This window comes from Marmota marmota, unplaced genomic scaffold (assembly GCF_001458135.2).
Source record: "Marmota marmota marmota unplaced genomic scaffold, marMar, whole genome shotgun sequence".
Lineage (NCBI taxonomy): Eukaryota > Metazoa > Chordata > Mammalia > Rodentia > Sciuridae > Marmota > Marmota marmota.
The window spans coordinates 2,792,509-2,810,114 of NW_026000243.1; the positions used below are offsets into that span (position 1 = coordinate 2,792,509).

At 37.6% G+C, this 17,606-nt stretch overlaps 1 protein-coding gene and 1 pseudogene across 1 annotated transcript; both read left to right on the forward strand.

Annotated features, from left to right (window-relative positions):
• The first annotated feature begins 7,613 nt into the window (after nt 1-7,613).
• Nucleotides 7,614-10,544, forward strand: Pate1 (prostate and testis expressed 1). Its single transcript, XM_015499092.1, has 3 exons — nt 7,614-7,665; nt 9,050-9,172; nt 10,411-10,544. Exons 1-3 carry the CDS (start codon nt 7,614-7,616, stop codon nt 10,542-10,544), a joined length of 309 nt encoding a protein of 102 aa, XP_015354578.1.
• A 5,232-nt stretch (nt 10,545-15,776) lies between these two features.
• On the forward strand, nt 15,777-16,463 carry LOC107153581 (annotated as a pseudogene).
• The last annotated feature ends 1,143 nt before the right edge of the window (nt 16,464-17,606 follow it).

Genomic DNA, 17,606 nt, shown 5'->3' on the forward strand with positions numbered 1-17,606 from the left:
CTACTGAATGAACAAAGGGTTACAGAAGACATCAAAGAGGAAATTTAAAAATTCTTAGAGGTAAATGAAAACTCAGACACAGCATATCGAAATCTCTGGGACACTATGAAAGCAGTACTAAGAGGAAAATTCATTTCATGGAGTTCATTCCTTAAAAGAAGGAAAAGCCAACAAATAAAAATGACCTCACACTACACCTCGAAGCCTTAGAAAAAGAAGACAAATCAGCAGCAAATACAGTAGAAGGCAAGAAATAATTAAAATTAGAGCTGAAATCAATGAAATCGAGACAAAAGAAACAATCGAAAAAAATTAACAAAACTAAAAGTTGGGGTTCTTTGAAAAAATAAATAAGATTGATAGACCACTAGCCACGCTAACAAAGAGAAGAAGAGAGAGAACCCAAATTACTAGCTTACGGGATGAAAAAGGCAACATTACAACAGACAATTCAGAAATACAGAAGATAATTAGAAATTATTTTGAAACCCTATACTCTAATAAAATAGAAGATAGTGAAGGCATCGAAAAATTCCTTAAGACATATGAACTACCCAGATTGAGTCAGGATGATATAAACAACCTAAACAGACCAATATCAAGTGAGGAAATAGAAGAAACCATAAAAAGACTACCAACCAAGAAAAGCCCAGGACCGGATGGATATACAGCAGACTTTTACAAGAACTTTAAAGAAGAACTAATACCAATACTCTACAATCTATTTCAGGATATAGAAAAAGAGGGAGAACTTCCATATTTATTCTATGAGGCCAATATCACCCTGATTCCCAAACCAGAAAAAGACACCTCAAAGAAAGAAAACTACAGACCAATATCCCTAATAAATTTAGATGCAAAAATCCTCAATAAAATTCTGGCAAATTGGATACAAAAACATATCAAAAAGATGGTGCACCATGATCAAGTAGGATTCATCCCTGGGATGCAAGGCTGGTTCAATATACGGAAATCAATAAATGTTATTCACCACATCAATAGACTTAAAGATAAGAACCATATGATCATCTCTATAGACGCAGAAAAAGCATTTGACAAAGTATAGCATCCCTTTATGTTCAAAACACTAGAAAAACTAGGGATAACAGGAACTTACCTCAACATTGTAAAAGCTATATATGCTAAGCCTCAGGCTAGCATCATTCTAAATGGAGAAAAACTGAAGACATTCCCTCTAAAATCTGGAACAAGACAGGGATGCCCTCTCTCTCCACTTCTGTTCAACATAGTTCTCGAAACACTGGCCAGAGCAATTAGACAGACGAAAGAAATTAAAGGCATCAAAATAGGAAAAGAAGAACTTAAATTATCACTATTTGCAGATGATATGATTCTATACCTAGCAGACCCAAAAGGCTCTACAAAGAAACTATTAGAGCTAATAAATGAATTCAGCAAAGTGGCAGGATATAAAATCAACACGCATAAATCAAAGGCATTCCTGTATATCAGCGACAAATCCTCTGAAATGGAAATGAGGACAACCACTCCATTCACAATATCTTCAAAAAAAATAAAATACTTGGGAATCAACCTAACAAAAGAGGTGAAAGACTTATACAATGAAAACTACAGAACCCTAAAGAGAGAAATAGAAGAAGATCTTAGAAGATGGAAAAATATACCCTGTTCATGGATAGGCAGAACTAACATCATCAAAATGGCGATATTACCAAAAGTTCTCTATAGGTTTAATGCAATGCCAATCAAAATCCCAACGGCATTTCTTGTAGAAATAGAGAAAGCAATCATGAAATTCATATGGAAAAATAAAAGACCCAGAATAGCAAAAACAATGCTAAGCAGGAAGTGTGAATCAGGCGGTATAGCGATACCAGACTTCAAACTATACTACAGAGCAATAGTAACAAAAACAGCATGGTACTGGTACCAAAACAGGCGGGTGGACCAATGGTACAGAATAGAGGACACAGAAACCAATCCACAAAACTACAACTATCTTATATTTGATAAAGGGGCTAAAAGCATGCAATGGAGGAAGGATAGCATCTTCAACAAATGGTGCTGGGAAAACTGGAAATCCATATGCAACAAAATGAAACTGAATCCCTTTCTCTCGCCATGCACAAAAGTTAATTCAAAATGGATCAAGGAGCTTGATATCAAATCAGAGACACGCCGTCTGATAGAAGAAAAAGTTGGCTACGATCTACATACTGTGGGGTCGGGCTCCAAATTCCTCAATAGGACACCCATAGCACAAAAGTTAATAACTAGAATCAACAAATGGGACTTACTCAAACTAAAAAGTTTTTTCTCAGCAAAAGAAACAATAAGAGAGGTAAATAGGGAGCCTACATCCTGGGAACAAATCTTTACTCCTCACACTTCAGATAGAGCCCTAATATCCAGAGTATACAAAGAACTCAAAAAATTAGACAATAAGAGAACAAACAACCCAATCAACAAATGGGCCAAGGACCTGAACAGACACTTCTCAGAGGAGGACATACAATCAATCAACAAGTACATGAAAAAATGCTCACCATCTCTAGCAGTCAGAGAAATGCAAATCAAAACCACCCTAAGATACCATCTCACTCCAGTAAGATTGGCAGCCATTATGAAGTCAAACAACAACAAGTGCTGGCGAGGATGTGGGGAAAAGGGTACACTTGTACATTGCTGGTGGGACTGCAAATTGGTGCGGCCAATTTGGAAAGCAGTATGGAGATTCCTGGGAAAGCTGGGAATGGAACCACCATTTGACCCAGCTATTGCCCTTCTTGGACTATTCCCTGAAGACCTTAAAAGAGCGTACTATAGGGGTACTGCTACATTGATGTTCATAGCAGCACAATTCACAATAGCTAGACTGTGGAACCAACTTAGATGCCCTTCAATAGATGAATGGATTAAAAAATGTGGCATTTATACACAATGGAGTATTCCTCAGCACTAAAAAATGACAAAATCATGGCATTTGCAGGGAAATGGATGGCATTAGAGCAGATTATGCTAAGTGAAGCTAGCCAATCCCTAAAAAACAAATGCCAAATGTCTTCTTTGATATAAGGAGAGCAACTAAAAACAGAGCAGGGAGGAAGAGCATGATTAAAAGATTAACATTAAACAGGGACGAAAGGTGGGAGGGAAAGGGAGTGAGAAGGGAAATTGCATGGAAATGGAAGGAGACCCTCATTGTTATACAAAATCACATATAAGAGGATGTGAGGGGAAAGGGAAAAAATCAAGGGAGAGAAGTGAATTACAGTAGATGGGGTAGAGAGAGAAGATGGGAGGGGAGGGGAGGCGGGATAGTAGAGGATAGGAAAGATAACAGAATACAAACAACAGTCACTAGTATGGCAATATGTAAAAATGTGGATGTGTAACCTATGTGATTCTGCAATCTGTATACGGGGTAAAAATGGGAGTTCATAACGCACTTGAATCAAATGTATGAAATATGATATGTCAAGAGCTTTGTAATGTTTTGAACAACCAATTAAAAAAATGTTTAATAATGTCTTTATTTCACTTTAACCCTTAAGAAAATTCTCTCTGAATGCAGAGAAAATGTTGGTGATTATCTTCCCTTGGCATATTGAAAATATCATCACAATAATGTAGTTTCTTCCTAATTGATTATTCGGCTGTCTAAATATTCCTTCTGAAATGTCATTCTCATGCTTCGGATTTTGGGGCTTCTTGAATGTCTGGCTTGTGTTTTCCATGAACACTAGAAAATTTTTAGCCATAATATTCATGTAATGAAACACTATATTGTAGAAAAATAAAGCTTTATATAAATACATGAGTAATCCCTAGAACTTGTACATGATTTCACTTATATCAATATTTAAAGCAGGCAAAATATAGAATAAAATAAATTATAAAATAAAATTATGGCTAGATTCCATAAATTCAAGGATAATGCTAAAAAAGGAAAAACAGAATGTGATTAGTAAGGAGCCCTTGGTGTGGGGTTTTCTGTGGCATGGACAAAATTTAATATTTTGATCTGTTTTAGAGCTTATACTCTTTCCTTTAAATAATTTAAGATATGAATGTATGTTTCATGCCTTTTCTAGTCCAGGTATTATTTTACCAATATAACATCCCCACCACACACACACACACACACACACACACACACACACACAGAAAATAACAAGGGGAAAATTGCTTAGGTAAGATTTTCAGGATAACTTCTCTGAACACAGATTATTTTATAGTCTGGAGGAAAATATTAAACAACTATGAAGTAAGAATAGCCATACAGGCGATTATGTGCCACCTGAGCAGACTGGAAGGTTACAAAGAGGCCTTGGGGCATGGACTCCATATTTTGGTGAATTTGCTATTGTACATAATGGAGGAATCCCTAATTTCTCCCTAGCTGAGGTTACCTTTAGAAAGAGTTCTCAGGTGTAGCTAGGTTTGCTGATGCAGCATTAAAAATACAGGAAATTTTATTTAATTTATGCTACTGTTGGAATAATGGATCAATTATTGACTATCTCCTCATTTTTGAATCCTAAATCTACCTCCCTAGTAACTTCAATGTCTGTGATATCTTCTTCAACCCTTGGCACAATAGAAAAAAACTCTCTAAGAAATTGAAACATATTAGATTCCCAGAAAATCCTAGGGGATGGCAAGTCTCATGGTAGAAAATAATACACACAAAGCTCCCCAGAGACAGTTTTTATATAGTCTTTCTCAGATTCACACATGCTGTCTAGATATTTCCTCTGTCCTTCAAGTCCCTCAAGAGGGATAGAACTCTGATTTCTTCTAATTCTAGTCACCCAGAGCTGTGCTGTTCACTTGCCTGAGGGGAAAGGGACAGGATGTTCTGATTTGACCATTGCCTGAACTTCAACTCTGAGAAAGACTAGGTAGTTAATTATGACCCTATATGTTGATCAGAAGAGTTCAGATTATGGGCAAAGATCTTCAGTTTGTATCTCCAGTGTTATCATGCCTGTCAATAAAAAGGGTATTTTGGGGATGGAAATTTACTTTATTTTAATAATAGATCTACTCTTCACAGGTAATACATGAAAATACATGCTAAGTTTCATTGGTGTTTGAGATGTTTGTACATAATAACCTCTGTGGATAGGTGATGAAGCTGGTAATGAGCAGCAGGATTTGAGGAAGAAGGCCTCAGGGAAAAAAATTGTTCTTCTGACCAAGAAATTGTTCTTACCCCACCCCCAGGATCATTAGTACAAGTCCTATGGGCCCTGGGGAAACTCCAGGAATATAAAGTCATCTATGCTGCATTGGAATAGCAACTGTGGTTCTTCCTCTAGTTTACTCTCCTTATCACATGGGGGATCTTTACTGAGGCCTCCTTCCTCAAATCCTGCTGCTCATTACCAGCTTCATCACCTATTCACAGAGGTTATTATGTAAAGACATCTCAGGGACCAATGAAATTCAGCATGTATTTTCCTATATTACCTGAAAAGAGTAGATCTATTTTTTAAATAAGGTAAATTTCCATCCAAAAATATTCTTTTTATTGACATGCATAAAACTGGAGATACAAACTAAAGATCTTTGCCCATAATTTGAACATCTTCTGATCAACACATAGGGTCACAATTAACTAACTAGTCTTTCTCAGAGTTGAAGTACAACCCGGAGATCACTCTCTTGAACTAAATATACCTTCAGAACTCTTTATTAGGGAGGGAGGCCTCATGGTCTTAAATAGGGTTTGGAACAATAGGAAAAAGGGGATTCCTGAATTCTTTTTAGTCATGGGTCTGAAATTTATGACACAAGAATTAGAATTACTTTGAAATACCTAAAAGTAAAAAGAAAAAAGGATTAGAGTCTGAAAAGGAACAGAGTAGGAATATTTTAACAATCAAGGATTAGAGCTAATAAGATAGGAAGCATAATTTGGGGGAGATTTTAGGGGAAAAGCAAGTCAATAAAATAGGACTTAGGTATAAGCAAGGATTCCAGGTTGGATCATGACAGCAGCTGTCAAAAAAGTGGTGTAATAATATCACAGATGTGTGATTAGGTGAGGAATTCCTTTTTTGACAAAGTAGAGGAAGAGAACCTTTCTTCCTTTTTTGAGGACTGCCATTAGACAAAGGATTAAATGTGGAATTCCTGGGAGGAAAGAAGGGAAGATTTCAACAGATAGGAGAATAGAATATAAAAATGTAAGATTAAATGTTATAATTCAGGGCAATTGAGAGGAAGCAAAGGGAAAGGGCTTCTGGTGAATATGCAGAACACAAAAATCAGTGCTGGTTCTGTGTGTGTGTGTGTGTGTGTGTGTGTGATGCATGTGCCTTTGTATGTGTATTATATAAAAAATAGTGGGACTGGGGTTATGGCTCAGTGATAGAGTGCTTGCCTAGCACGTGCTAAGGCCCTGGGTTCAATCCTCAGCACCACATAAAAGTAAATAAATAAAATAAAGATATTTTAAAAAATGGTGACACTTCAAAGCTTCACTAAGGTACTAGGAGCCTCTAGGTAAGCAGTTAACTAGTGTGTACCTGTCTTCCTCTTTGTTTAGAAATGCCAGCTTACTCCTTTCACACATGATAGCTTCCAAAACAAAATGAATCCAAAAATTTCTGCACATCCATTTTGTCATCGCCTTTCACTTTACCCAATATCTGGCATAGATCACTGTTCCACTTTTCTAAACACCATGTTATGCCCTATTTCTACCTGCTTTCCTCCTCTGTGTTGCTTTATTGCCCTAGGTATGGGCATGAACCCTTCCCTCAGTTGTCCACAATAACCACACAAACTAAACAAAGTTCATTACAATTTACTGTGGTAATTGAAGGAAACTAACAGAGAACTTAGAATGAGATATAGTTACATTTCTTTAAATATGCAGTTTCAATCCCCTCCAGAGGAGGTTCAGCAAGCCCTCTGCTTAGTAACCTGGCCTGACATAATGTGAGAGGGACATGCTAATCTCCCTCCAGGAAAAGGTTGATAAACCTCTCACCTGACTAAAATCTAAGTCCTGACCACCATGAAACACCAAGAAAAGGAAGCATTTCCCTCCTCCTTATCTTCTACACTAGGATCTGCTTCCTTCTGAGTTGGTTGACAGTGGGAAAGTTTAGTCCCCTCATGAAAGTTCCCTGTCATGACCCGTGAGCCTAACCTTTCCATCTCCTCTCTTCTCCATTCCCTAGATATAATTTTTGAGTGTCTGTGCTCAGCCTCCTTTTTGCCTTGCCACATTCTAATTATTTATACTTATGTATTTCCTCAGGTTTAGTGGGTACTTGGTTTAAACCACTCTGAATCCCACACATTCAGCTCTGATTTATCCTGTGCCCTTTCACAATGCCAGAGACTGAAAAGAACATAAAACTTGGCATCAAAAATCCTGAGTGGTAAGACTGAAACAAATAGGATCCAGGACTTTTTTAGCCAGGCCTTCTTCCCTCAAGTTACCAAGAAGAGAAACTGCAGAGCTACTAGTTTCCTCAGGAGCAGAACATGCCCTCCAAGAACTTCCACAGTGTCCCCTCCCCCAATCCTTCCTGGGGAAGCTCAACTTGCAAGTATATAAATAGGTCCTCACAGAAGCTTTAGGTCCTAACCTGGGCCTCTCTCCCTCCAAAATGGACAAGCACCCCCTTTTGGGACTCCTCATCTTGCTCTGCTGGCTTAGGGGTGAGTCTCTAAGGCCAACTGCTGGTGAGAAGTGGGGATCAGGAGTGACCTCCCATGACAGAGATTCTCTGTGGTGACAAGCATGATGAGCTTCACTCTATGCCATGCCTATACCTACAGTGTGTTAATTCTCTGGGACCTTAACCAAAACTATAGCCTTCCATTTATAGAAGGAAATAGATGGATTACAGAGAAATAGAGAGGATTATCACAGGGCTAGGGATGCAGATTGCTTGCCTCACTTGCACAAGGCCCTGGGTTTAATTCCTAGCACCACAAAAAAAAAAAAGAGGATTATCACAGAAACTGTGAGATGGGGTTTGGAAAATGAGATCTGCAGAGAATGCTTCTCTCTTTTTTATTTTCTTCAACAGTACTATCTGGGTCATTGTCATTTGGTAAAACCCCAGGTGAGTAGAAATGGATGAAAGGAGGAAGGCAGGAAGAGAGGGGATGAGTGGGGCTGGGTGGGCACTGAAGGTTGAAAGGAAGCCACGAAAGACCTTGAGTTTCAATACCCAATCCCTTCTTTCAACAGGACAGAACTAGGATGGGAGATAATTTTAGAGTTGGCAAAACAACATTAGTAACCACCAACAAGGCTAAATGAAAGAGACAGGGGGAGGGGAAGGTAGACTTTACAGACCTAGCTGTCCAAAGATAAAGTATAGCAACTTCATGAATTCAGATGCTTGTCCCCATTGTCACATTCGAGGCATGCATCTGTAAGAATGCCACACAGAGTTAATTGGAAAGAAGAGAATGAAGTTTAAAAAAAAATGTGCATTTATCCTCACCTTTCTGGTCTGTCCTGTACCCTATAGGGATGAGTAGGAGAATCTGAGAAGCCCTAATGTGGTGAAGAGAACTGAAAGGACAGACGAGGTGCAAGGTGCAAGGTGCAAGGTATGAGTAGGTGACTAAGCTTTGGAGGGACAGAGAGAACCTAGCATGGCTCCAGGCTAAAAGTACAAAATGGGCCCTGAGGAGAGAGACGGCTAGGGCTATACTCAGGGGTAAATCTTAGGCAAAATCACAGATTTCTTTTATTTTTCTTTGCCAACACAGATGAAATAATTGTTGATGAAGATTATTCCAGTGAGTATGAAGAGGACCTAATCTGGTCATCTCAGTCTTGATGAGTTTCTCTTTTCCTTACTTTTCTTTCTTTGTTTCTGCATGTTTTTCAAGTCAAACTCCCAAGTCCATAAACTTCACTTACTCTCTTTTCTTAAACTATTTTAATAGAGGTAAGGGTTCATGCTTTATGGGGCTCTGGCAAAGCCCTCTGGCTCCAAGCAGACTTCAAACTTAAAAAGGGAGGTGGGTCCTTCCATGACAGCACCATCATCTCTCACTTCTGTTTTCCTATTCTCTTATGAAGCTATGGAAGTTATTCAATGTAGGATGTGTCACCTCCAGTTCCCTGGAGAAAACTGCTCTAGAGGAAGAGGAATATGTACGGCAACCACAGATGAGGCCTGCACAGTTGGGAGGATGTTCAAAAGTAAGTTGTGGATTGAGGAAAGAGAGATGTGATAGAGGAAATAGGACATGATGGCAACGAGGCAGTCTCCTGCTTGGAATAACTAAAACTTTACCTTTGTCATATATCATAACGAGAAACAGACGGAGGAGGTCACTGGGGGTGGCATGTGCAGATAATGAAAGAGTACTTATAGAAATCTGAAGATTATTGAGAAGACTGAATGGAGACAAAAGGAAACACACAATATATGTCCACTGGAGAATATCTAATTGTTATTGAAGAGGGAGGCTTTTTGTCTTTATGCCTGAATGGAAATAACCTATGAAAATAGAGAGTACAGTGTTAGCAATAGGCGTTGGCTAAATGGCCCTTGATGGGTAAGTCTAGATTCGGGATTTCTTTAGTTTCCCACCTTCTGTGTTGTGCAATACCTTTGCTTTGGTAACTTTTGTTTCTACTGAGATTTTCAATAGAAACCTTCAGCTTTGGAAATCCCTGAATTGCTGTGCTATCTCCCCCACCTCCAATACATTCTAAAAACTGCTCCATCATTGCTTTTCTTTTGGGGAAGCTCCCAACTTGCAACATCTTCTAATCCTTTGAATAAAACAGCCATGAATTCCACAAGCTTATTTTTAGATGCAGAGGCAGGAAAGATGGCAGAATGGCAGAGAGGCCAAGCTGCCAAACTTTATTTATATCAATAGGTTACTTTAGGTCATTGGCAGCATAGTACATATTGTTCACTGTATTACTAGGCAAGTTATAGACTCAGTAACATTATGCAGCTTATTCCTCAGTTACATACTAAATTGCAATGTTAGGAGTTTTGTGTAGCTCTCAAGAAAGTCCATTGTATAAAGTTACTGTTATGTGGACAGGTTTAGGCTTAGTGAAACATTGTGGTTATCTAACAAGAGAGTTATATTATTCCCAGGAGCTGTGTGTCTTAGATCAAAGTTGAGGCGTATCAGACTCTAGCACAGAGCCTTTTCAAGCAGGGCATTGCCATAGCAGCTAGACATTGCACATGTATTTAGTTATTTTTACTAGTTCCTAGGAGAAACTGCAGGGTATCCTGAGGGTGGGAGACAGAGTGCATGTTCCGCCCCCCCCAGGAGTTTGCTCACCTGAGGGACACTTCTCTGTATATTTCCATGGTCAGAATCCCTACAGCTGGTATAGGGCTGGAGAGAAATATTTTTGCAGAAGCCTTAGAGTCAAACTTGCTGATCTGGTCCTCATCCCTTTTACAGAGAATGGTAAACCCTGGTTAACTTTCATGGGCTGCCTAAAGAACTGTGCTAACGTGGAAAACATAAAGTGGAGCACCTATCTGGTGAACTTCAGGTGCTGCCGAAGCTACGACCTGTGCAATGAAAACATTTAAAAGCTTCAGGTCCTTCTGTGGCTCCAACAATTGGGTGTTATTGTTGTCTCAGCCTCTCCACAATGACTTCCTACAAAGCCACGCTGCAGAGGAGGATTGCAAACACATGGCTTTGCCTTCTGCCTGTGAAAGAATAAACTCTCCTTTTCTCTAGAGTCTCTGCTCTGCTACCAGAAATTTTAAAAAATAAATGAATGAAAAAAAACTTGAGAGTAAGATCAATATATCTTTCATGTTGCTACAAAACCTAGTACTTCCACTATATTACCAAGTGCTAGGAATAGTTAAATTTTAAAAGGCATTCTCTTATTCTTTTCTGTGCTTCTCTTCTTCCTTCTTTGGCAGGATATTTTAATTTTTTTCCATTTTTCCCCTTGTATCATCTTTCTTATCCCATCAAATTAAAGCATATAAAACTGGCTTCATCAGGAAGAATGTGGCAAAGTGAAAAGAGTTTGAGTGTTATTAGATTTTGTATATAAATGCTATTCCTACATCAAGAAGGTTAGACATAGAGAGGAACTTGTACAAGAGACACAAAGAGAAAAAAATCCTGCCTTCTAGAGTGATTGGGGAATGACTGGGCCATTCTTTCTGACTGGGGGCTGAAGATGCAAAAGAGAAGAAATCTGTGACATTCTAGACAATGTGCCAATACCAGATTCCCTGGCAAACTTATGAAGAGCATCAAGCCCTAGACAGAGAAGAGCTACAGGAGGCTTCCAAGGAGATGAGACCACAAGCAGCAATGCAAATATTCACGTGCCTGAAGCATGGCACAGAAGAAGCTGAGAGCTGTGAAGTCAAGGATGCCATTTAGATCTGGCCATCAGACATTTCATAATAACATTTATAGACAGATACGCCATGAGTACATGCCTCTCCCACCCCACCTCCATCTCTCACACACTCCACAATGTGTAATTCTAGCACCCTGGTAGAAAAGAGGAGTTGGAGCATTGATATGATGAGTCTGGCTCCTAACCAACTGGTATAATGAAGTCTGCAAAAACTGATTAATTCCCATTGGGGGAAAAAAATCACATTTCTGCATACCCACATTGTTTTCCTTCTTTCTCTCCCAAGCAAACTATTTTTCAATCACTTTAACAATATTTATTCAAAACATACCATGTTCCAGGCAATGCCAGGATACCATAGCTATATCCCTATCCTCATGGAGCATAGTCTAACAGGAGACTCAGACCTTGAATGAATAATAATAGCTAAGACTGTACATGGTAATTACTATGTGAGAGGCATGTCTATAAATCCTTTATTCTTTTTGGTTAATTTTCTCTTCCTACCAACCTGAAAGTCATACAACTGGTATCCTTATTTGGTTCACCCTCTATTTTCATTGAGACTTTAAAACAAAAAATTGTTAACCAGGTATTTGAGGTTAGAAAAAGCCAAAGGGGGACATTTAGTCAACAGAGATAGAAATCTCAGGAAGTAGCTAAAATCCATAGGCTGAGGGTGTGATAGTCAAACCAAAGTGACTCCATTTTGTTTAGTAACTCCATTTTGTAAAACAACCATGCCAAGTAGAAGGGTCATGACCAGGGCAAGATGTTCTTTTCCTTTTGCTATAGAAACCTTTAAGAATACGTAACTACCTAATGGGGCATTGTTTCTGTAACTAGGGTAATGAGGCTCTGTTTTTGTAACTGAGGTGACTGGGCTAATTATGATTGGCTAAGCGCCCCTCCACCTGACTGAACTCTCCCGCTTCTGTAACCTGGCTTGCTTGCATTGGCTAGACCCACAAACATCCCTTTTGCGGTTTTCAAGCTTATAAGGAGTGCCCTTGCAATTGTTCAGGGCTGATCAGGGGAACAGCTTTATGTTCTGGACAGTCACCACCGGTGTGCTTCAATAAAGGCTTAATTCGATTTATACGTGAGTGGTCTGGAAGTCAGTTTATGAAACCCTGGGAAGATGCTTTAACTATAACAAGGGAACACAAGGAAAAGGTCAGGTTACTAGAAGGCTGGATGAGGGATCCCTTGGAACTGAGACCCAGATATCTGAGGAGGGATTGCTTAGTTATTGTTGGCCCTACAAGAGCTCCAAGGAGGGGTTCCAAGAAATTTAAGTTTATCCCTGGAGGGAAGGGACACTGTTCAGGTGGTGTTGGTATCTCCATGGGAGCATCATGAGGCTGGTTCTGGAAGTGGGATTGGGGACCATGAAATGGAACCCATTGTAGCACTGAAATCTAATGAAGAACTGCAAGAGGCACAGGAGTTAGGAAGAAATGTGTTTCTTTCTCTTCCTCCAACCTTCCAGTGTCCCTGCTGTATTCCTTATTGGCAGCTTAACAGGCAGCTACTTTGCAAAGGCAGAATCATAAAGCAGAGCAGATAACTGTGCATTTCAAGATGAGTGACAATCATTTAATAACCAGTGCAGCCTTGGCTTTGGCCGCTTGGCATCTGTGCACTAATCAATTAAACTATGATTTCAGCATACGCATCCTAAAAAGGTTAGGTTATCTTATAAGACACAACATATATATTTGGACTCTATTTAAAAAGAAAGATAATTTTATGCTTTTGCTTAATAAGATGCATTTATCCTTAATACAAATAAAGACACCCTTACCCTTTCTCTGAGTAAGGAGGAGAAAAATTCTTAAAACTTATCTCTATTTCTCTAATAGCCTATATACTCATTCCTGTCCAATGGTGAATATTTTTCAAATCCAATAAATTCCACCTGTCAGTTGCCACCAATTATTATATAAAAAATAGAGGGAAGACTAAAGTTATGACAAGAAAGGAAAAGAGGCATAGTTGCCCAGTCTTTGCCTTTGTGACCAATAATGAGACTGTAAAAGCCTCCTTTTTCTACTTACCAATTCTGTTTTTCTTTTCTCTCAATCAGAACCTCACCAGGTAAGGTTTATTGACCTGTTGGGATAATGCCAACTTTATTCTTGTAGGATTCAAATATTCAGCCACCCTCCTTCTGTTAATTCCGGAGTTTTATATTTATTTTATTATTGCACAGAAAGAATTCAGTAGCCCTTCAGAGAATCTCATGTATTCCAGACATAGTCATTTCTACCTTATTGTGCAACCTCACCCCAATTCCCCTTCAGCAATCAGGATCAGTTTTCTCAGAGAGTAGAAAGACCTCCCTTCCTACCTATAGTTTCAGTGGCACAGGATCCTAAAATAGTCATACTGTGTGAGCTTTGAAATCAACTGAATCACTGTTATGTTTCTTATTGGAAACATTTCTTCCTCCACAATTAAGTCTTCCAATGAGCAAAAATGAAAATTTTAGGGGTGGAAAAATGTGTCCCCATTTCCACATTTCGATTCTTGGACCTATGTATTTGGACTATAGGAAAAAGCAAAACCAAATATTAGTTACTTATGCCCACAATGCACCTATCATAAGATGCACTCTAATCTATTTAGAGCATTTACACTGAAATCATAGTTTGGTTGAGATTTCACTGGATATTTTCACTATTCCATCAGGCTAGTTGCTTCAGGTAATAAGGTTCATGGTAAGATAAGCAATTTCCATGGATGTGAGGACATTCCTGTTCTTCCTTTAACTTGGCTTGCTTGCATTGGCTAGACCCCCAAAAGTCCCTTTTGCAGTTTTCAGGCTTATAAGGAGCACCCTTACAATTGTTCAGGGCTGATCAAGGGAACAGTGAATGAGTTAATTGCTTGGAAAAACAAATGCTATGTGAAATATCTTGATAGAGAGTAATTAATTCTGTAAGTTCACAATTAATGGTGATGGCAGAAACACTATTAGTAGAATTACATATTCAATTACATATTAGTAGAATATACCTATCCAAAGTAGATGCTTATTCCACAATCTTTTCATGCTGTAATGGATTTAACACAGCCAAGCTGTTAGCAAATAGCCATGAATTAATATAAATCTGTCCAGATGAAATGGATAATCAAATGTTCTTGCCATTGGAGAATTTTTCATTATTTTCTTTTAGGAACACCCTTGATTGGAGTTTAAGGATTAAGCTGTCAACTTTTTGTTGTTGACGAATCTCCATTTAAAAATCTAGTCTCTCCCTTCTAAAATTGTTAGTCATAAAAAGCAACAGAGAAACTATAGACGTGCAACAGAGGAAAGGCCGTAACCTAGCAGAACTACATGCTTCTGCATCTAAATCTGCCATCCTGATCTGCTTGAGTTTGTTCTCTTTTTGGCCATTTTTCCTTAAGCCAGATTGCTATTGTACATGCCCAATTTTGTGTCTCAATAACCCATAAAATCCAGTAATGAGAATTTCAGGTGTCAGGATTGCTTGATGAGTCATAGTTCAAGGAATTGAGACCTGAGGCAATTAAATTAGTTGTCAAAGTCATAGAAGTAGGAAACAATAGATATAAAAATTCAAACTTAGCAGTCTTCTAGAATATTTACTCATAATATTTATGTTACAAACAACTAAGAAGATACATTGATAATAAAAGTAAGAAAAATACAGAAAATTACAAAAACCAGAAGACAATTCAAACTTTCCTTTTAGAAAAGATCTTCATGATAAACACTTCCCAAATACCCTTCATTTTGCAAAACTGAAACTCTGTATTCACAAAAACAGTACTCCCCATTCTTTCTACCTAATTTCTTGGCAACTACATTCTACTTTTTGTTTTCTGTGAATTCAATCATTCTGGGTACCTCAAATAAGTAGAATCATGCATGCATTATTTGATCTTTGGTGTCTGGATTATTTCACTTGGCATTTATTTTCATGATTCATCTGTGTTGTAACATGTGCCAAAATTTTCATCTTTTTAAAAGCTAAATAATATTCCATTGTAGGAGATACCACTTTTTGTTTACTCATTCATCTGTCAGTACACACTTCAGTTGCTTCCACCTTTTGCTTATGTGAATAATGCGACATAAATATGGATGTACAGATATCTGTTCAAGCCCTTGCTTTCAATTTTTCTTTTTTCTTACTTTTAATACTGAAAAACTTAAGCCTTTTTACTTATAAATAATAATTGTATATCTTTAAGGGGGTACAGAGTGATGCTTTGGTACACTTATACTTTGTTAATTGATCAAGCCAAGATATTTAGGTTATCCATCATCTCAAACATCCTTTGTTTATGATGATAACACTCAAATATCCACTCATCTAGGTATGGGGAAGTCAGGATGCGTTGGGTAGGGGTTTAAAATTGTTCTTAAGAGGAACATCTCTGAAGAGAAAATGAGAAAATGAGTTTAGCTTTGTGAAGTAAATTTGTAGTTGACAAAACAAAGAGAACAAAAAGAAGAGAACTTTCTGAGGAAAAGAAGTGAGAAACTAAACATGTTTTTGAGCTGTGTAATACAAAGATGAAGCAATAGATTGTCATGAATTAAAAGTGGCTATGAGAGCCTTGAGATTTTTTTTTAAAGAGAGAGAGAGACAATTTTAATATTTATTTTTTAGTTTTCAGCAGACACAACATCTTTGTTTGTATGTGGTGCTGAGGATCGAACCCGGGCCGCACACATGCCAGGTGAGCGCGCTACCGCTTGAGCCACATCTCCAGCCCCGAGCCTTGAGATTTGATGTAAAAAAAGCTGATACTGAAGATTCTTAAAGATTATGACAGAGAAGCCACAGGGAAAATCACTTTTGAAGATTTTAATGAAGTTGTGAAAGACTGTATATTGGAAAGAGATCCACATGAAGAAAATACAGACAGCATTTAAACTGCTTGATGATAATGCTTCAGGTAAAATAAGCTTGAGGAATTTGCAACATGTTGTAAGAGAATTGGGTGAAAATTTGAGTGATAAAAAACTTCAGACTATGATAGAAATGTGATAAAGATTGTGGTGGAGAAATAAATCAAGAGGAGTTCATTGCTCTTATGACTGGTGACATTTAAAGAATTACAAGGATAAACACTAAGAATGTTGCAGTTACTACCTTCCATTCTATTTTTGTACCGAGAGCAATGTTAAAAAAGAAATCTATTCCATTTTTTTTTTCCCCAAAAGGGCCAAAATTAAGCATCTTCTGTATTTATGTTTTACTATTAAATTTCTTTGTATAAGCAGTGCTGTTAGTACAGAAATAGGTTAGCATTGTATTCATAATATATATTTCTATAAAAAGTTTTAAAAATTGAATCATGATATATATTCTTTCAGGATTTTTTATTTAACATTCATTATTACTTTTGGTGCATACTCTTTCAACTTTCACTAATAAATGTTTATTAGTATCTTAAAGTTGGGCATATTTTCTATTTTACTTTGCTTTCTAAAATCTGTTAACCTTTTTAATAGAATATTCTAAAATATTTTTACATTCTTACTAGTTTCTGAAGCAAAGATCAAAATATAAATAGTAATAGAATAATACATTTTTTTTCCAATACTAAAATCTCATCAAATTTGGCATTGTTTCAATATTAGATGACTCAACATAGGCCTCATTTCTTCTTAAAGAGTCATGTCTTTGAATTTGGAGGGCATAAGTATTGTGCATATGGGTCTGACCCACTTATCCTTCTGTTCTTGAACTCTTGGCATGTTAACATTAAGAATGAAAGTTAAATCTGAATATTTCTTCCTTAAATTAATTGAATGAATAAAGTTTGAATTATCTGACTTCATGAAAAAATAAAAGATTTAAATTTTGATCTTTTAGAATATATGAAAATATAAAATGGTAAGCCACAGAAATAAATATGGTTATGTTTTACCAATACTCTGGATCCAAGATGGCAGGCTAGAGTGAAGCTGCATTCTGTGTCACTCCAGGACCTAGGATTGAAATAGTGGGAATACTGTTTCTCTGAAAGTGTTTAGAGGACCCCTCACAGCTGCTCCCACACAGGAATCATGGCTTTAATAAGACTCCTATAGCACAATAAATAAAATCAAGAATCAATAAATGGGATGGATTCAAACCAAAAAGCTTCTCAGCAAAAGAAGCAATCAGTGAGGTGAATTCAGAGCCTACATCTTGGAAGCAAATTTTTACCACATGCACATCAGATAGAGCACTAATCTCTAGAATAGATAAAGAACTCAAAAATCTTAACACTA